This window comes from Ascaphus truei, chromosome 9, assembly GCF_040206685.1.
Source record: "Ascaphus truei isolate aAscTru1 chromosome 9, aAscTru1.hap1, whole genome shotgun sequence".
In the NCBI taxonomy this organism is placed as follows: Eukaryota; Metazoa; Chordata; class Amphibia; order Anura; family Ascaphidae; genus Ascaphus; species Ascaphus truei.
The window spans coordinates 51,516,442-51,537,678 of NC_134491.1; the positions used below are offsets into that span (position 1 = coordinate 51,516,442).

The 21,237-nt window shown below is 41.8% G+C and overlaps 1 protein-coding gene across 13 annotated transcripts in view; it reads left to right on the forward strand.

Moving 5' to 3' along the window:
- Positions 1 to 21,237, forward strand: part of LRRC9 (leucine rich repeat containing 9) — a 75,369-nt gene that overhangs the window by 43,517 nt on the left and 10,615 nt on the right. For all 13 annotated transcript variants that reach the window (XR_012803906.1, XR_012803907.1, XR_012803908.1 and 10 more), the window contains exons 20-30: positions 472 to 612; positions 2,434 to 2,611; positions 4,287 to 4,507; positions 5,172 to 5,294; positions 6,659 to 6,789; positions 8,629 to 8,737; positions 13,212 to 13,351; positions 14,345 to 14,481; positions 15,103 to 15,320; positions 16,150 to 16,218; positions 17,047 to 17,172. Coding sequence is in view for 2 of the 13 variants with exons in the window: in XM_075614812.1 (XP_075470927.1) it covers positions 472 to 612; positions 2,434 to 2,611; positions 4,287 to 4,507; positions 5,172 to 5,294; positions 6,659 to 6,789; positions 8,629 to 8,737; positions 13,212 to 13,351; positions 14,345 to 14,481; positions 15,103 to 15,320; positions 16,150 to 16,218; positions 17,047 to 17,172 (1,593 nt within the window). In the remaining 11 variants the exon portion in view is untranslated. The remainder of the gene's footprint in view (positions 1 to 471; positions 613 to 2,433; positions 2,612 to 4,286; positions 4,508 to 5,171; positions 5,295 to 6,658; positions 6,790 to 8,628; positions 8,738 to 13,211; positions 13,352 to 14,344; positions 14,482 to 15,102; positions 15,321 to 16,149; positions 16,219 to 17,046; positions 17,173 to 21,237) is intronic.

A 21,237-nucleotide genomic window follows, 5' to 3' on the forward strand; every position in this document is an offset into this window, starting at 1 on the left:
TGTAGAATCTTAACTGTTTGCATATTGTAATATTCCTGCGCTAGCCACCTACCGGTGACCAGCTACTCATACTTTTTCCTCTTGTGAATGGAGCCTGAAGGAGCGGCTCAGTGTGTAAAGACACGGACTCTGTATACAATGACACAGAGTTTGAATCGGGAACCTGGTTCAAATCCCGCCTTGTGACCTTGGGCAAATCACTTTATCTCCCTTTGCGCAAGGCACTAAAAAACGTAGATTGTAAACTCATCTGGGGAGGGACCATGTCTGTAAAAATTCCTATGTGCCGCGTACCGCGCGCTATGCTGTAATTGGGAAGTCCCATTGGTAGAAAAGCGCTATATGAAATAAAGTTTCATTCATTACTGACATCAGCAGAGAGCCAAAATATAACCTGCTCTATTTTATTAATGATGTTCCTCTGTGAGTGATATATAATACGGAGATTATGAATCTTCTCTGTTCTTCCAGGTGTCACTTCTGATCAATTCTAGAACAGATGAAGTAAGACCACGTTGCCTGAGTTTTCTGCCTTGTGCTCAAATCCTCTCTCAAATTAGCAAGAACTGCCTAGACCCATATGCTGAATTTAATAGCAGCTGGTATTCTATGGTAAGAACACATTTACACCCAAGCAGGCTGTATGTATGTTGTCTTTCGAAAAGGCAGGATAGTGAAGTATTTTGTTGAATGAAAACATAATTATACTGGGGTCCAAATATGCATTTGCTGTAACATAATGGATAACTAAATATAGCAAATATCTTGTTTGCAATGCAACATGTTGCTAACACCACCAGGATTGAAGGATTTGAATTGAATTATATGAATTATAGTCTGAGAATGTATATAGATAGGCTGACCACACGTCCTGGTTTTTCCGGGATTGTCTCGGTTTTTGGGATTGTGTTCCGCCGACTTTTTCAAAAGTCCCAAAACGTCCTCTTTTTTCGCGACGATCGCGAATGCTGGCAAGAGCCAATCATGCATGCACTGCCAGCAAGAGTCGATCGCGCATGCGCCGCCGGAAACAGCCGATCGCTCATGCGTGGCCGCCAAGAGCTGACCTGGCACATGTGCGAAAATTATCCCGGTTTTTAACTGAAGAAAAATGGTCCCCTAATATAGACATACATTTTTCCAATCCCTGCAGAGATCCACATATATACATTTGTAATTGATACTTTACAGAATTTTTTTTTTTTTTTTTAACAAATATGCTTCCTAAGAAAAAACTAGAACACAAAACTGCAAGGTATTACTTCTCTGAACTATGATCTGACTGATCATGTGAAATCATGTAATTCTGCCAACAATAAAAGGTTAAGAGCTTCTCTGTCAGTTCAATTTCATCTGTTGGTTCCAGAATAGCTGGGAGAAAAATGTATCTTATCTGATAAGCATAGTGTTCTCCTCTGTATATATTAAGGAAATGCACATTTATAGCCGTTGCCAAAGCAACCAATTTTTTTTCTAACTTTGCTCTGAGATGTTAAAAGGCACCGTAACCATCACGGTAGAAAATACTTTGTCAGCTTCAATTTGGAAACCACTCTCTTTTAGATTTTGTTTCTTTGCTTTACGTTACTGCAGATGTAAGGGGGGAAATCAATTATATTAAAACAAGTGCTCCAGACAGAGCCAGACTTTTCTTTTATTTCGGTGTAATAGGATAACAATGCATATACTGAAAATATTTAAATATTGCCTAAATATCCTTTCTCGTTGTTACATTTATGTTGGTATCGTTTGCAGACCTGCTTCATGTCTTTCCAGGCATTCTTTAAAATAGCGAATAAATCAGTCCTAGACGAAGCGCCCTTGCGGTGTGAAACGCGTAGGGAGGACATGGTTTTTGCCTGTTCTATCTGTTTGTACTAATAAAGCCTTTATTCTGGCTTTGGATTCGTATACTTATATTTGCCGGTTTCTCTGCTGCTCCAGATGCCTTTCTCTTTTTTTCTGCCACATTCTTTAAAACAGGACTATCCAATAAGTTGCATCCTCTCAAATCAGCATAGAGGTTAAGGCCCCTATTCTGTAAACTGCGACAGCGCACGAAACACCCTCTTTTCCATGTGATAGCTCCTGGTTTTGAGCCATCACACTTTACAGAATAAGGGCTAAAGGGGCTTATTCTTTATCTGCTGAAACCCCCACACGGGCAGATATAGAATAGGCCCCTAAGATCCCTATTCAATATGCTTTAAGCTGCTTCTGCATGTCAGAGAAGCCACTGAGCTCTATTCACTTAACGGCAGATCAGAGGATTACCTCCCACGTCAAAACAGCTTCACAACATATTGAATAGGGGCCTGAGTGCCAGTTACTTCCCATCATGTCTGAATTTGGAAGAATATTACAGTATGCCCTTTCTAAGTCTCTAATGCTCTCTCTCTGCATGGTAAATGTAAAGCTTCAACATGTTCACAGATCACTTCATTGAATTTTGATGGACAGAATCTCCCCAAAATCACAAATTTAGAAAAACTGGAAAACTTACGATGGGCATCTTTCAGCAACAATTATCTGACAAAAATAGAAGGACTGGAACATTGTGTGCATTTAGAAGAACTTTCCCTGGATGGAAATTACATTTCAAAAGTTGAAGGTATTGCATGTATTATTTTGTTTCTCAATGGGTGCTACCAGGCCCTGACCTGCAGGCTGTGTGAGGGCAGCTTGGATGTCACTCACCCCCGGAGCCTCAATACGTATCCCCTACCATGGCTTGCGTGTGCCGCTGCGGTCAGTCTCTAAGTGCAAGGCATTGTGGGGTGGTCTAGGACATTTTGACCACTGGGACATTTTGCCACGTATCGCCGGTAGCTGGATGTATGTAACCCCTAACGTACCTCCGGTAACTAAATGGTGGCAGCGAAACAGCCGCGACGAAGAGTCCCATTCCGTTGTGGGGCGTAAGTATCGTAGCTCTGGCGTTGAGTGGCAGACATGCTGCCTACACACAGCCTGCAGTTCCGCCCCTTTAGCCGCGCCGGTCCAATGAAGAGGTGGCTCTGAGTGGGATCTGTGTCAGTATGAAGGGGGTGGGAGGGTTTATCTGTGTGGGTATGAAGGGGGTGGGAGGGTTTATCTGTGTGGGTATGAAGGGGGTGGGAGGGTTTATCTGTGTGGGTATGAAGGGGGTGGGAGGGTTTATCTGTGTGGGTATGAAGGGGGTGGGAGGGTTTATCTGTGGGTATGAAGGGGGTGGGAGGGTTTATCTGTGTGGGTATGAAGGGGATGGGAGGGTTTATCTGTGTGGGTATGAAGGGTGGGTGAGTCTTTGCGTGTATGAAGGGAGGGTCTGTGTGGGTATGAAGGGTGGGTCTGTGTGTGTGTGTATGAAGGGAGGTTCTGTGCATGTATGAAGGGGGAGAGGGGTCTGCGTGTATGAAGGGAGGGTCTGTATGTATGAAGGGGGAGGGGGGTCTGTGTGTATATGAAGGGAGGGTCTGTACGTGTATGAAGGGCGTGGGGGGTCTGGGTGTATGAAGGGAGGGTCTACGTGTGTGAAGGGGAGGGGGGTCTGTATGTGTATGAAAGGGGAGGGGGGGGTCTGTGCGTGTATGAAGGGGAGGGGGGTCTGTGTGTATATGAAGGGAGGGTCTGTACGTGTATGAAGGGGGTGGGGTGTCTGTGTGTATGAAGGGAGGGTCTACGTGTGTGAAGGGGGAGGGGGATCTGTACGTGTATGAAGGGGAAGGGGTATCAGCATGAGGGGTTGGGGTGAGTGACTTTCTTTTTTTTTACCTGGACCGGTCAATGTTAGTTATGTTTTTCCTGCCCTGGGTGGTACTGTGCGTGTGCAGTTTACATGTACAAGGGGATTTGTAGGATGCATGTACATGCAGCGCGAGTATTAGGTTTGAACTTTGCGAATATGGACAAGAAAGCAATTTTAGTTTAAAAAAAAAAAAAAATGTAGCTGGGATGCTGCACCCGCCACCCGTCACACTCCCGCTGCCCGCACGTCCAGAGAGGGAAAATACCGGACACATACATGTCCCGTATTACCTCTCATTTTTTACTGAACAGATCGGCAAAATACCTGTCTGTCCGATCCAAAACCGGACACCTGGCAACCCTACTCACAGACAGCTATTTCAACCTTTAGGGTCTCATCAGTGTGAGGCTTTGGAATGTGAAGCCGAAATAGGTTTTAATCGCACATTAAATCAGGCATGGCGAGTATAAAGCCTTCAAACTCCCAACTGTTATTTTTTGTATGCTCTGTATTTTTTTTAATGGACTGTGATTCTATAAGTATTCTTTTTTCTCTTCAGGACTTTCAAAGCTGGCTAAACTAAGACGGCTTAGTCTTAATAGCAATCTACTTACAAGCTTCGACAGACAAGTTATCGACAGCCTCCCTCATCTTCACTTCCTCTCTGCTGAGAACAACAACATCAACTCATTGGCTGGTCTGCAACAAGCCAACGCATTAATAGAACTCTACCTAAGCAATAACAAGATCAGTAACAACCAGGAAGTCTACAATCTCAAGGTATTTGTGATTGAATGTGAGGGATTTTGTGTTGCATAGAATTAGTAAAATCTACGGCTAAGGCCCAGTGTCCGCGTTGCGCGCGCAACGTGGTGCCTGGCGGCGCTTGTTCCCTGCATCTGCGCGACCTGATGGACGTCAGGCAACTCGTGACAGGGTGGTGCGGCGGGGGCGCAGCCATGACCTCACGCGGCTTGTTCGCCCCTCATTGGCTGAATCACCGCGCCGTGATGTGGCCAATGCTCGGCCGGCGCGCCAAAAGCCAAAAATCTTGTCTTTTGGCAAAGGCGGTCACGACATCGGGCTTTATGTGCGCGCGCATGCACACACGCCGACTGGGGCCTGCCCCATAGAGGGCTGTACCTTGTGTGCGGCGCGCACGCCATCACACGCACAGCCCCAGGCCACCGGGGACGAAGCCTAAGGGTGCAAAACAGCAGATCTACTTGGAAATAGGGAAAGCAGCAGTAATAACCTGGCCCCTCAATGCTGCTTTGGACATGTAAATTATCCCAGGACGGGGGGGAAAACTTCAAACTATGTACAAGACCCGTTTTCATTATATATACACCTATAAGCAAAATGAAGTAGTAGATTAACACATATGAACATAGACAAAAAGAAACTTAAAAGGCGCCTTTTGACCTGAATTTTTTTGTAACAGGGATTAAGCAACCTGGTAATTGTGGACATGTACGGCAATCTGATTTCATGGAAACATGAGCACTACAGGTTGTTTGTTATTTTCCACCTTCCAGCCCTAAAAGCTCTGGATGGAATTGCCGTGGTAAGTAACTTTAAGCTTGTATCAGACACTTCTGTTTTGTGTGAGAATCTGTAGTTCAAAAGTAGAGATGTGTGAATCTGTCCCAGTTCCTGTTCTTAAACGTACTTTCTAATCATTCACAAAGCAGTGAGAAATGCAGAGTTTGTATGAGTAAAGGCTAAAATAAGGCTATAATAAACACTTGTATTGTGTTTGGCAAAGGGGAAAAAAGCGTACTTGTTTTTTCAGGCACATATTCTGAAAGGGTTATTCATTAAACCGTGATAGTGCTGGTCAGGGCGTTATCGCACATACACTCCCATTGAAGTTTAATGAATGAAACCCATAATACTCTAAGGCGGATTCTCAACTCCAGTCCTCAAGACCCCCCCAATAGTTCAGGTTTTTAGGATATCCCTGCTTCAGCACAGGTGGCTAACTGAGCCACTGATTAAGTCATCTGTAATGAAGCAGGGATTTCCTGAAAACCTGACCTGTTTGGGTGTCTTGAGAACTGGAGTTGAGAACACCTGCTTTAAGACATTATAACCATTTGCTGAAGTACTGCTTACTGTGAGCACACATGCAATTGAAAACAGGACAGGACTAGGACAAGTCCCTGATTTTCAATGATGCATGAAGTCTGCAAAACAAATTTTATATAGATGCATATCTTTATATAACGCCCACAATGTCCTCGGCCCTTTACAAAAGAGACGATACAGTACAGGAAACTATAATACAGTAAGTGCAAACAAAATTAGACCATAGGAAAGGAAATCCCTGCCCCAGAGAGCTTACAATCTAGTGGTATGTTTGGAGACTTGCTGGCTATGGATAGGGGACGAGGGGTGTGTGTGTGTGTGTGTGTGTGTGTGTGTGTGTGTGTTTGTGTGTGTCTTATTAGTTATTTCATCCAAGGAGCGAGTTCCTGAGTTACATCTGTTTGCCCACAAAATTGTTTTTCCCATGCAATGTAAACTCCATTAAACCTCACACTATTATTTACATATTTTCTATTAAACCCCAGTGTAATGTACACAACACTGCTGATTCAGGACCATATAATTAAAACAAAAAAGGGGGTATGTACTGAAATACTGAAAAGGGCAACTAAGCACATAGCACCAAAAGAAAGGAGAATGTTTGCCTACATCTGCACTAAATGTCAGAAACTCGATATTACAAGTGCATTTTAACACATCTAAAATGTGAAAAATGACATACACAGAGCTTTATATCTCACGATAATATATATGCATACTGTATATTTCTCCAACATATATTTTAGAAATAGATTCATTCTAAACATGTAAAGATGAAATGTCCAGTTTTTCAATGTCTTCTTCTTCTGATCACACGTCCACCTTCCCGTCACTGCGCAGGACCCAGCGGAGAGCGAGAATGCGAAAGATGTGTTTGGCGGCAGACTGACTTCTGATATGATCGCAGAAAAAATGGGACATCAAAACTTCACTGAATTGCAAGAGTTAAATTGGAAGACCTCTACAATCAGGTAGCACTTTAAAATAATGAGAGATGCTAAATGTGACAGACAGAAATGTGTTTTTTTTTATATAAATTTACAGTCTTTAAATAATTGTCTTTATTTTTTTTTTACTAAAACTTCAACTAGCAGGATCTCTCAGGGATCCGCAAGTAGTCTTCAAGTGCCACCAACAGGTCAGGTTTTTTGGATAACTCTGCGTCATCACAGGTGACTCAGTTATTTTCAATGAGCCACCTTTGCTGAAGCAGGGATATCCGTAAAACTTTACCTGTTGGTGACCATTAAGGACTGGAGTTGCACACCTCTGTCTCAGCTCCTACCTCATACATAAATAAGTAGTGTTTTTCAGTATTGCCTTTTGTAGACCAAACACATATTGTACATTACTTTTTTGAATTGCACATTAAATAAGTTATGGTGGGTACAAAAGTGACAACATACCCTCCACCGTACAGTGTACAGAAAATAAAAATATCACGTGTGAGCACATTCACATGTCTCAGACAGGTCTGCAACCCTGCCCTTCCCCATTATCTCTTAGCATACAGTGCTTCCACTGCAGCCAGGGATTCTGGGTAATGACATGCAAATGAGCACACAGTGTCACCTTTTACTTCATGTCCATTTTAAAATGGATCCCTATAAGCTTATGCTGCCGCATTTCAAAGCTTTTCAGCACAGCCCGGGTTAAAGAAGTGCAGAGCCAGTAACCCTCCTCAGAGGCAGCTTTTTCAACCTTTTGGGTCTCATCAGTACGAGGTTGTTTATAGATTTTCTGAATTGAGAATCGTATTTCAGTGATTCTGCTTTTCATCTCAAATAAAGCGATTTTCCTAGTCTGCATTGCTAGCATCTAACCTAGTTTTTCCATATACAAACTTCCTGCATTTATGTATATATGTACACACACACACACAAACCCATGTCTATATCTACACACACACACACACACACACACACACACACACACACACACACACACATACATACATACATACTGTGACCGCAGCCTTTTCTGGGGTACCCTTGGGGCACCAAGAACTGCAGACGGGTTCGGTGAGTATTAAGGAATCTTTATTGCGAGTGCACAAGGAGATGACACATTAGCAAGCATCTTCAGCGTGATCTGGGGTGGGGTAATGCCAACCCCAGTATTTATAGTGTTGATTACAGAAGATAAGGCGGCACTGCCCTTTTACAATCTATAAACTCTACATATGCTGTATTTGAGCTTGGTTAGCATAAAATACCTCCGTCCCATAACAGGTGTTTTTACCAATGTTAAGTTTCAATTTCTTTAGGAAGCACATGATGTCCTGAAATAGTCCCAGAGCAAACCTTGTCCACTCATACATTCTTTCATACAGAAATGGTACAATCACAAAGTGCGTCAGGGTACTGATAAATTGTATCGCTATTATCCTGGGCGTTGAGCCACAGAGACAGCCTTGCAACTTCTACTGTCAGCGAAACTCATCCTTACCCACAAACACTTATCACACGTCCTCATACAACAGAAGAGACAAAATGGATGACCAGTAACCCCAGACCCTCTTTCTTCTGTATAGCCCTCCTCTCCATAATTTTTTCACAATACATACACACACGAATCTGTGAATCCAAGTGCAGTTAGTCGCTTGCTCTTAACTGAAAAAATAAAATTCTATTAAAAAAAATCTGTTTGATGTGAAGTACAGTCTTGTTGATCTAAAGAAAACTGAAGCATGATACAAGCCTCATGTACAAAACCCTTTTTCCACTTACTAACCCAGCAGGTGGTACATAAAGTTATATTTAATAGAAGTTGTATTCACATTATTTTCTCATTTCTTTGATACGATATAGATCTGTCGACCTTGCGCCAGCCGAGCAGTTTAGAAATGTTCACACGGTGAATCTGGAGAATAATAATCTCACTTCGTTCAGTGGTTTAATTTTCCTGCCTAACATAAAGGTGAGTCTATGTCTATTTAAAATATTAGAAATGTAATACTTTGGCCATTTCCAAAGACCATTATCTTGCCTATATTTATGAAGGTTTCCTATTACTATAAACATACAACACTGGGTCACATTTTCACTGAAAGGTGTCACATTCTGTTTCTACACTTTCATAATGCTTCTTGTATTTCCTTAATGTTGTGTTGTTAACCTGACTTTAGCACACGTTCAGAGTTGCTCTGCCAGTTGAAAGAAGAACTAATGGGCTCATTCTATAAGCTCCGAAGCAGCGAGTCACGCCAAGATCGGCCGAAAAACTCCCCTGCAAGTCGACGGGACCTTTTCCCAGAGTTTATAGAATAAGCCCCTCAGATGTAAGGAAATTGTAAACTTTTAGCATGTTTTCAATATAACCTTATAATAAAAAAATGTATTGTATATGTATGTTGTACATTTTGTGTAAACCACTCAACCCTGCTTTTTTTTATTTTTTGCGCCAGATTGCATGGTCACTGCAGGGTTATATATTTATATCACTCAGAAGGATGACATTCTGGCTGTGAATTTTTTGGGCATAAAATGTAGATGGCCCATCAAACGGTAGGGCCCATATTTACTAAGCAGTGCTATGCCCAAAGACACTTTCCGGCACGGGAAAACGCCAAACAGCCCATTCAAGTGAACGGGCTGGGAAGTGTCTTCCAGCACTGGAAGAAGTCTTACGGAATAGCGCCACTTAGTAAATATGGGCCGATATGGGAAAATGCGGCAATCCCTCCCCAGCCAATGAATGGAACGCTGCACATCATAGCAATATTCCTTTAATTCACTGGCTAACTGCTAATGACATTGGCCTAAGGTTGCGCAATATACTAATATATCGCAATAACAGAATCCCCCAGTGTGCCGATATGGGAGATAACCTGTTACCACGATATTTCAGGATGCCGGTGCAGTGAAAGCACCTTTGAAGCTGCAGCTGTGTGGTCTCTTTGTCTCTGTCTCTGTCTCTCTCTCTCTCTCTTTCTCTTTCCTCCCTGTTTCTGAATTCTGGCTTGGAAGGACCCTTAATCCCTTTCTGTCTTCCCCCCGGGATCCTGAACCTTTTCCACTCTCTCTCCCCCACCCCCCTGCAGTGTAGGTGAGAGTGATGGGATGAGGGTGATGTTAGGGGGATGGGAGCAGTGTAGGTGAGAGTGATGGGATGAGGGTGATTTTAGGGGGATGGGAGCAGTGTAGGTGAGTGTTGGGATGAGGGTGATGTTAGGGGATGGGAGCAGTGTAGGTGAGTGTTGGGATGAGGGTGATGTTAGGGGATGGGAGCAGTGTAGGTGAGTGTTGGGATGAGGGTGATGTCAGGGGTGTGGGAGCAGTTTAGGTGAGTGTTGGGATGAGGTGGACGTTAGGGGTGTGGGAGCAGTGTAGGTGAGTGTTGGGATGAGGGTGATGTTAGGGGGATGGGAGCAGTGTAGGTGAGTGTTGGGATGAGGGTGATGTTAGGGGGATGGGAGCAGTGTAGGTGAGTGTTGGGATGAGGTTGACGTTAGGGGTGTGGGAGCAGTGTAGGTGAGTGTTGGGATGAGGGGGATGTTGGGGGGATGGGAGCAGTGTAGGTGAGTGTTGGGATGAGGTGGACGTTAGGGGTGTTGGAGCAGTGTAGGTGAGTGATGGGATGAGGGGGATGTTAGGGGGATGGGAGCAGTGTAGGTGAGTGTTGGGATGAGGTGGACGTTAGGGGGATGAGAGCAGTGTAGGTGAGTGATGGGATGATGGGGATGTTAGGGGGATGGGAGCAGTGTAGGTGAGTGTTGGGATGATGGGGATGTTAGGGAGATGGGAGCAGTGTTGGTGAGTGTTGGGATGAGGGTGATGTTAGGGGGATGGGAGCAGTGTAGGTGAGTGATGGGATGATGGGGATGTTAGGGGGATGGGAGCAGTGTTGGTGAGTGTTGGGATGAGGGTGATGTTAGGGGGATGGGAGCAGTGTAGGTGAGTGATGGGATGAGGGGGATGGGAGCAGTGTAGGTGAGGAAAGGTGTAGTGCAGACATGGAAAGTGTTTGGGAATGAAGGTCTCTTTGTTCTAGTAAATCTAAAGAAAATGTATTTATTTTAAGAACACGTTTTATTTAGATATACTAAAACATTTCCAGACTTATTTTAATAAATTTATCGCGATGTATATAGTTAGTTATCGCGATAAAGTTCTCAATATCGTTATCGTGGTGAGAATTTTGATATTGCCCGACCCTACATTGGTCATGTCCTATACGAGTCGTATTGCAGAATGCACATGGATGCCGTGCTTAACCTGCAATATGCAAATAAAACAGATAATAGTTCAATGGAACGAACAGGCAAATCAGTATATATGGCAATAAAACGTTCTAATCAGTCACACAAACCTATTTTACTTGTCATCAAACTTTTTGAACGTTCAATATCTACATTTCAAAAATGATTTTAGATGAAAGAACGGCAAAAGCTTTTGAGCACAATGACCGATTTTTTTTTCTCTTTCAAATATCTATAAAAATGTGCAAAGTGTAGTATTGCAAATTCTAATTATAGCCTAGCTCTCAGAAAAAGAGGTCTAGGCAATACGACTGACATAACTATAAATAAGTAATATTAAAATAGAATAATGTTGGACTCTCTAGTTAAGTGCTCTATGAATAATACAAGAAAGCACATTTTTGTCTTGTTTAAAGGGGCAGTTCATCCAACTCACAGGAAAAAAAGGTTTATTGGTTTATTTTGAAGTTACCGAACAGATTTTATGTAAACACCTAAAACTTCAACTTCTGTATTGATCAGTGGTGCTCAACTTCAGTCCCCAAAACCCCTGAACAGGTCAGATATCCCTGCTTCAGCACAGGTTGCTCAATCAGTGGCTCACTCAAAGATTGAGCCACCTGGGCTGACGCAGGGATATCATTAAAACCTGACCTGTTGGGGGGTCTTGAGGACTGGAGTTGAGCACCCCTGGGATAGGCTACGGCCCCAGTGAGCGTGACGGAGCACCTTATGGCACTCACCGCCTCCATTCAAGCGATCTGAAGGACTTCAGATCACTTGTGACAGGCGGGCGTGGCCATGACGTCACGCGACTGGTCCGCCCTCATTGACTGAACCACCACTGTGACGTGGCCACCGCGCCAAAAGACAAAAATCTTGTCTTTTGGCAAAGGTGGCCGCGCATCACGCTTTGCGCAGGCGGGTGCAAGCAGTGACTGGGGCCGGCCCCATAGAGAACTGTAGTTTGTGTGGCGCAAGCACTCCATCGTGCACGCAACCGCAACCAGCGGCGGCAAAGCCATAGATTATGGTAATCAATGCCTGCTCTGAAACCATGAAGTAGAAGTAGCAATCTGTGTGGCTGTGAGGGTTAGATTGTTTATATTATTTCAATTATTATATTTATGCTTTCCTGAACTACCCCTTTAATATAGATCTTTACAGTAGAGCTCTCCCCAACATCTTCAGGTTCACCTACATGTTTCATCAAACACAACTGAATTTATATTTATATTTCTTTCTGACACTTTTCTTCCAGAAACTTGCTCGCTTCTTTCTGTCACCTCGCTATGCATGCTTTTGTATTGTAGGCTCTGACCGATGTATTATGATAGATTATATATTGTGATTATATATACAATGAGTTAGATAGATATGTATAGAGAGAGAGAGAATGAGGCAACACACACAGATAAAAAGCCTCAGCAGAGGCAGGTGTGCTGCACGGTAAAGGGTAAATAGTTAAAGTCTGTAAGGATCACTAGAGGTCCAATATACCGGCACAGCACAAGAGATAATCCCATAAAAATGGTTTATTGGGTCCACAATGCACACATACTGTATGCCTGATGTTTCTTCAGAAGGTTCCCCTGGGGACCGAAACGTCGGGAGGTTCTGCTACCCACTTACTTACCCCTTTCAAAGTAAGTGTTGGAAACAAAACGAAAATGCTTAAACGTTAAAAAACTTTTAACTTAAAAAAAATATGTACGATCTCTGGCCTTTTTAAGTGCCAATAATGTTGTTTCAACCTGTAGGAGATGGGTGCAGAGGTTATTAGAACAGGAGACGTTATTAGGGGGAAACAAATGTAGGCTTTTATGAGCCACAACTTTGGTCCTAAGTGGTAGGAGATATTTAGAACAACCATACATTGTGCTACAAATTGGTCCTCTGTGCAGTATGCCGGGAAGACCTCTTCCCATGTTGTGGAAGCGCTGAGCTCCAAGCAAATGATTTGGCCTAAAATCTTCAACACGGTTGGCTTCCCAACATAGTGATAGGGGTAATTTACTCTCATTTTAACCTTTTAATTGCAGAAAACAAAGTAATTGACGAAGAGTACCTAATTATAAAGCACAAATACATTTTTACTTACTGTATGTAAGATAACCAAAAAAAGTAAGATGAAACCACTAATAATGTAGCTTTTTTTTTGTAATCTGGCATCCCTGTTTCTATTTTCTGCAGAATTTGAACCTAAATCACAATCACATTGAATCAATACTACCTCGGCAAAAGCCTCACAATCAGCTGACGAACAGGCAGATACTTCACCAAAAGGTGAACTCAAGTGGCTACGGACAACAAGGAACTTCAAAGGGATGCAGGTAATAAACCGTTATCATGCATTAAAAATGGTGTGTTACTTTAGAATCAGAAAGTTGCCTGGATTTATGTGTGTGTTTGTGTGCATACACACACACACACACACACACATACACATATATTCACTCACGGAGTACTGCCCTTTACTCTAATGACCTAATAATGTGTTGTTTTATAATTCAGTACTAAGTACATATGACTTCTCACCAACTACGGCAGCAGCTTGATGTTATTAGTAGGTTTACCTATTTGCCTTCCAATATGATGAAAATCAGACAGAAAACCAAGAATCCACAAGAAAAAGAGGGGAGGTCCGGAGGAGGAAATTGAGTAGAAAAGCAGAAAAAGGAGGATGGCGCAGAACCAGACATAGGTTTCAATCCCTGTGCTGTGCAAATGATTAAATGGATAAGAAGACAAATGCAATGGTACCTTTCCTGGTGCCCTGGGATGCTGCACATGTGTTTATTGCAGGGCCCTCTGGAAGGGATGATGTTCTTGCTGTCGTTTGCCGCTCAAGTCTCATTTTTATCATTCAATGTCTCCTGACCCCCTTAATAAAAAGATTTCCAGATATTCACTGATACGTGTATATGTTTGTGTGGCTCTCTCTTTCTTTCCCTCTCTGTGATACATTGTTACAATATAAGTTCATTCCATAATTACTTTCCCGTTTCACAAAAATATGGTTTTGCCATCCACATACAACAGCGGTGGCCAACTCCAGTCCCCAAGGGCCACCAACAGGTTAGGCATTCAGGATATCCCTGCTTCAGCACAGGCGGCTCAGTCGAAGGGGGGGGTATCCTGAAAACCTGACGTGTTGGTGGCCCTTGAGGACTCTGAGTTGGCCACTCCTGACATACAATATTATTGAGTCCACTTTGATTTTGCTTGCCATACCTAAAAGATAATACAAATTTGGAATTAAAACTGAAAATGTGCCGACTTTGAACATCCATTGAATTATTTGTTTGTTTTCTTTCTTCTTGCAGGGAGGTACTTTTTGGGGAAACACTGACACCAATAATGCAGACTTTAGAAGTGCTTCATTTGGGTTACAATGGCATCAGTAATTTGCCTCAACTGCAGCTTAGCAGGTTAAACCATTTGAAATCGCTGTTTTTACAGGGTAAGAATGAATTATACAATTTGTGTGTATGACTGTGTATATAGGTTTACTGTCTTTGAAGGAGAGGGTGTATTGTTTTGGGGCTGAGGGTGTTGGTGGTTCAAAAATAAGAATAGAGGCATTTTTTTTCCTGCTCAACGTTAGCAGAAAATAGTATTGTTCAAAGTTGTGGTAGGGCATGTTATAGGTCATAAAAAATGCAAAGTTATGGATTGCCGATCCATCACTCTTTGAGTCATTGAAAAGACACGTCATATCAAAACAGTTGAAGATATTATCCAATGTTATGTGTAAATCATGGGATGAAAATCCTAAAATCTCCAGATCTTCCATAGATCTATTTCAGATATGATTTGTGTTTAAATAAATGTAATCATGCATAAATATTCTTTGTTATGGAAAACTCAAAAGTGAATGTAAACGTTTCAATGAGCAGTTGTTACAGGTTGTTCACAATGTTAATTAAATAGATATTCTTTCTTGTTCGGATGTCCTTATTATGAACTTTTCACATGGCTGGGCACCCTTAATGATTTTTAACCTTGTGGTCTGAATATTGTATTCAATGCTACGGAGGTAGTTAGAGATTGAACTTGTGTCCTGTTTCATTTCTAATACCAGGAAATGAAATCAGCCGGGTCGAAGCACTTGACGGTTTACAATTTCTGCAGGAGCTTGTGTTGGACCATAACCGTATTAAAGTTATTACTGACAGTTCATTTGCGAAGCAGAATTCTCTGGTTGCCCTTCATCTTGAAGAAAACAGACTCAGAAACCTGAACAATTTGCTTCCTCTTATTAAGTTAAAGAAACTGTTCGTTGGATTCAATAAAATTCAGGTACTGACGGTTTGATCATTATTCACGGACCTTCTACTGGAGCATTAAACGCTTTTTTATTCTGCAATGTTTTAACTTGCAGATTCACAATGAACATGCATAGAGTGTAGCTTTCAACTTATAACCACAGGCGTCCTCTCTGAAGGATACGGGTGGCAGATGTCCTCTCCTGAGACCTCAACTCGATGTCCTTCTCTGTGCTCTTGTTTCTTATAAGAGCTAAACATAATTACGAGTGCACATTTATACAGTGATTGTCTTTAACTACATTCCTGTTATAGCATCTTAAGACCTGCAGTTCTCTTAAAAACCAAGGCTAGGCGATGTCTTCCACCTCTATGGAAAAGAAGCAGCAGACCCATTTGTATACGACAGGAGTGGCCAACTTCAGTTCTCAAGAGCCACCAACAGGTCAGGTTTTATGGATATCCCTGCTTCAGCACAAGTGGCTCAGTTAATGACTAAGCCATCTGTGCTGAAGCTGGGATGTCCTGAAAACCTGACCTGTTGGTGGCTCTTGAGAACTGGAGTTGGCCACCCCTGCTTTATGACATAAGGTCCCTTTCCAGACTGATATCCTCCCCCTTTGCAGTACATGAAACTGGCTCCCTCACTTACCTGTGGGTGGGCACCCTACCTACTGTAACTAGGGTCAAGGCAACCTTTCCTTCAGGCTCATTACACTGGCCACACACATAATAATGGGTACAGAGTGGTTTGTTGAGTTCTTGCAGTGGCAGCACCTGGGGACTGACGACAACTAAATTTACATGTTCTATGGGTAACCGAGTAGATTTATTTACCAACACGTTTATTTACTTTCAAACAGGAAATGTCAGAAGTAGACAAACTGGAAGCTTTACCTACACTTATAGAACTGTCTGTTTCTGGAAACCCCGTGAGTATTCCCCATGGCCACTTACTTACAATTCAGATCACATACTGGGTACTGGCTCTGAATGTTTGAGTAAAAATGTAAACTACATTGAATTATTTTGAAATGTATTTTATGTAAAGTACAAAAACAATTTAGTTCTGTATTTCATAAAAATATATTTACCAATATTGGTTATTGTTTGTTTTCAGTGTCCTCTGCCCGTTTACTTCCAATATTTCTTGGATTTAATTTTCTTTTGCAAAATTAAATGATTAGACATTAAGTTGGATTTAATTTTTACATATGTGGTGCTTGACAATTTATGTATTTTACATGTTGCTCCTATTTTTGTTTTATTATGTTAAAGTAAATGTACCCATACCCCTGTATCTTTGATGCTATGTACTATAGGAGTAATTGCTTAAATCACAGAGTGAAACATGTACAGTGTGTTAGCAAAGTATGGCAACCATTGCAAATCAAGCACCAACAACGTTGTTTCGATTAATACATCTTAGATACGGATAGAAAACCGTTTTTCACAGTGACCAAGAGGAAAACGGGAAAGTTATACATTGTTTAGTGTCTTTGCTGAGGAATGGGCTGTGATTCCCTTTAGTGGAGCAGATTTAAAATAGTTAATTAAGTAATAATCACCGAAGAACAGGGCATTACTGGCCAATAGTGCCTTGGCTGGAAGAGTTGAAGGCCCGAGACTTTCCTTCTACAGGGATTATTACTTAAATATCACACAAACCTATTCATGTTCTACATTCCATTAATTGTGCGAGATATGGCCATACAGCCTTAGTTATTCGTTTCCAATGTTGACTTGACTCTTTCCCTTAGATTTCCCGTAAAATGTTCCATCGTCAGCTGATTGTGCTCCGGTTGCAAAGCCTGCAGGTATTGGATGGAATTCCCGTGACCATGGATGAGAGGGCAAGAGCAGAGATGGATTTCATGGAACAGCAAGTAAAACTCACTTTTGACAGCATTTTTCACTTGAATTCTTATTTTTTTTGGCATTAAAACACTGCTGAAAAATAAGGTGCTGATGTTTTTGTGATCAACGCTCCATATTGTTTAATGTTTGTGTAACGATAACATGTTTAGTCTATCAGATATAAAAAATAAAAAAAATCTGTCCATCAAAAAAAGCACAACATGGCACTTTTGAAGTAAGGTTATTTAGTAGTACTGTATTAAGAGTTCAATATTAACTGCGTTTGAAGGAACGCAAACATATTACATTTTTTATACTTAAACAGAATATTCTTCTGCTCAGAGTGCGTCCATCAGGGATACTGTTTTTAAAAAAAAACATATTTCTTCTGTGTTCCACGGCAGCACACACGTGTAGGTACGCGTTCCTCCCTCTGGGAAGGACAGAAGGCTGATTTCCTGGAAATCGGAGGAGTAGCTATATAAATGGTCCTTCCTCTCCTGGAAGGTGTGTTAAGGTTTTTTGTTTCTTGAGGCTTCGACAGGTAAGCACTTGGGCCACTGGCTTGAGCACCACGCATAGTGGTAGCTTGGTAGCCAGACTAAAGAAGTAATAATGTAGGCTTCCTATGCAGCCCACAGGTAGTGGGACCGAGTGGTAGGCTATGATATCCACAAGTCACGTGTAGGGATTTGATGTTGAGTAAAACAGGGGGGAGGGCTCGTCTTCCATGCCCATCGGTCACCTCCTTAGTCTTGCATGCATTAGTGTTGGGAGAAGCTTGTGGCTGCATCCTCCAAAAGAGCCCTCCTTCCAGTGCTCCCCGATCAAAGGAACACCGCTTGGTTACTAGGCATGGGGCGGCAAATTTCGAAGGGCCGGTGCTACGGTTACAAAGGCCCCGCTCTCTTCCTCACAACAATGAAACTGATTGCCAGGGGAGAGTGTGGGGCATCTGTAAAGGTCTCTTACCTCCGCCTACAGTGTCGCCCTCCTTCTGCGACGTCAAATGACACTGCCACATGGCGACGCGTTGCTATAACAATGGGACGTCACGTGATGTCCTGTTGTCATGGTAACGCATCACCACATGACACCGGGACGCTGCGACAGGAGATGGCCAGGGCGACAAAAAAGTAAGTGCCTATGGGCGGGAACATTCTAAAACCGTCCCTGCTTGAGCGTCTCCGTGCACATTTCCTGTCCCATATGGCCCTCAGAGGATGTTACCGGCAAAACCAGAATTTGGCAAGCATCCCCTCCAGTTGAGTGGGGTCTACATCCTGCGGTATTCTCAATGCCTGTCAGCAGGTATAGATTTGATGACCACCAGAACCAACATAAAGCTTCCACTTTTTTGTTCAATGAATCGGGAAGACAACCCTCTTCATTTGGACGTAATGACTCTCTAAGGTCCAGTATTATGAAAATCATTGCTCTCTGGGATCTCCTCCTGGGTGGCACAATATCAAAAGCCTTTGCAAAATCTAAGTAGAACACATCAACTGCATTACCCTGGTCTAAATTCCTACTTACCTCCTCAAAGAAACTAATAAGATTAGTTTGGCATGACCTCCAGCAAATCAGCTTCCTGTCCTACCTAGAGTGAGAAGCTAGTGCCCACAAGTGTGTGCTGCCATTTCTGGACTAGAAGAAAGGAGCATATCCGTAGAAACAATTCTCTGTTTAAGTGGTCTTGATACTCAGGCATATGATTGATTCCCCTCTCCTGTTTAGGACGGAGGAAGACGCAGCTCTTAGAACCGTCTTTGGAATCCAGTCAATCTGGAGATTCAGAACTGATCTAAAATCTGCAGTTTGAGTAGCCCTAACTTGCATCTTTTGCCGCAGTCCTACCCATTGTTGGGAGTCCTGGATGTTTGCGCTAGCAGACATTCCACACTATTCACACCTAATAAGTGTATTGGAATCCAAGATAAACTCAAGTCGTGGAAAGCACTTCTTAATTATAGTCGCACTCTTCACACCCAAACAACAAAGATGTTGTGTGAGAAAATATAGTGCCATACAAACTACAAGTAGAAGAGTCTTACTTTTAGCAGCATGCAGAATTTAGAACATGAGCTCGGTGATGAGAAATACAAGAAGAGTATGTTTAGGCTGAGATAAAAATAAGACTTTTGATCACGTTCATGTCTCAAGACAAGTCTACAGACCTACATTTCCCCAGTCACTCCGCATACAATACTTCCACTGCAGCCGGGGATTCTGGGTACATGCAAACGTAGACTGAAACATTCTGGGGGAAAAAAGGAGTTCTATAAGTTGTATTTGGGCTTCTATCATATGTCACACATTTATTATTATTAGATTTTGCAGCACTATATATTGTACAGGCAAACGTGCCGGAGTCACACGGCGCCAAAGGAACTTAGTCACATAGAACGGACACAGATTAGAACTAGGTTCATCTGCTTCAGATGCGATCATTTTACTGGTTGACGACTTGTTCTCCATGGTTGAAAAATGCGCTTATCCGTACAAAATTAGAGAAATGAGATATGAACCAAGCTTACTGAAAAAAGGTAATCTGTCTATTCAGCGATTTGAGTTGTAGTGACTTTTATAAAGACTACTCATCGTAGAGAAGAAATATCATCATAAGAATATATATGTAGATACACCAGAAGATGCATCAGGGGTTGCCCGGAAGACTACCTTAGTTGAACCATGGGATGCTGAAGTCTTGAAACTCATGAATACAAACCCCTATTGTTCAATGTTAGTTAAAAAAAAAAGTTACTGTAAAATAAAATAAGAATTTGGAGCTGTTCTTTCAACAACCTACAAAGAATCCTCACTTTTTCCAGGATCAATATGGGCAGTATCACCTCACTAATAAGGTCACAGATAGAGATGGGTGTCGCTTTTGTAATTCCTTTTTCGTTTTGTTTTGTTTTTTAACAAATAGGGCAAAGTGATACCTTTATTGGCTAACAGGGTAGGTCCCTTTTCCAGGCAAAACACTTATAAGGGATGATACTATTTTAATACAAACACACAACAGAGCACACCGCTCACACAATACTATTTTAATGCAACTGATTCATAGTGTACTAGGCAAGGATAATAGCCTATGTAGAGCAGTTGTTAAGTTATTGGATGTGAGATATATGAGGCAAACATGGATAGAAGAACTTTGTAAATATGGGCATGAGTGCTGGAGTGTGAGTGCCGTTTTCCATACACATGCATTACATGCCAATTTGATTTTAAACCAAGTTTTAACGTCACACCACAGTATCATTAACTTACTTTTTTTTCTATAAAGAGACAAGGTAAGAATACATTAATAATTATAGCAATACTAAAAAACACACTTCTAGATAATTTCTTTTATGTGTGCAGGTAGGAACTTGATGTTGTGATATAGGCACAAGAGCTGGGAGGTTGATTTGAAGGATGGAAAGGATAGTGTGTAGTATGATCGGCGTTCTGCTGTGTATGGTACCAGTCATGTATGACAGAAAGACGAGGGGTTAAATATCTAGAAGGAAAACTGGGGAAATATTTTGATCATCAGATAGAGACTTGAAAATGTGTCTTCTTATTACAGTTTTTGGTATGTTTAGTTATTTTTAAATGAGCCATGTTACTCAGTGCCAGACCACATTACTGGACACTATAGGTAACAAACACCAATTGGGTGTCGCCACAGGCAAGATACTCACATAGTAAGATAAACTTTACCAGTGAAACAAGCCAAAGACACACTGTCTCATAAAAAAAACTATAAAACATGGAGTATAATAACTTGAACAAAACAATAGTATTTTATATTTTCCCAGCACATTTTAAGGAAATATGTACTGTACACTTTGCAGTTGTATCTCATTGTTCATTTCATGTCTCTTAACATTGCCTTCCATAATGTAATTTTTCCATATCCATGTATGCAATCAGTCTTGGATTTAAGATAAAAATTATAATTTTTACCTACAGCATTTGCAAACACAATAAAATATGTCATTGACTTTGTGCATGTTAATTGGTGAACTCAAAATAGGATTCTATTAATCCAATAGCTCAAAGATTAATTTACTGGTAGTCTGGAATAGTGTGTTCAAACCTTT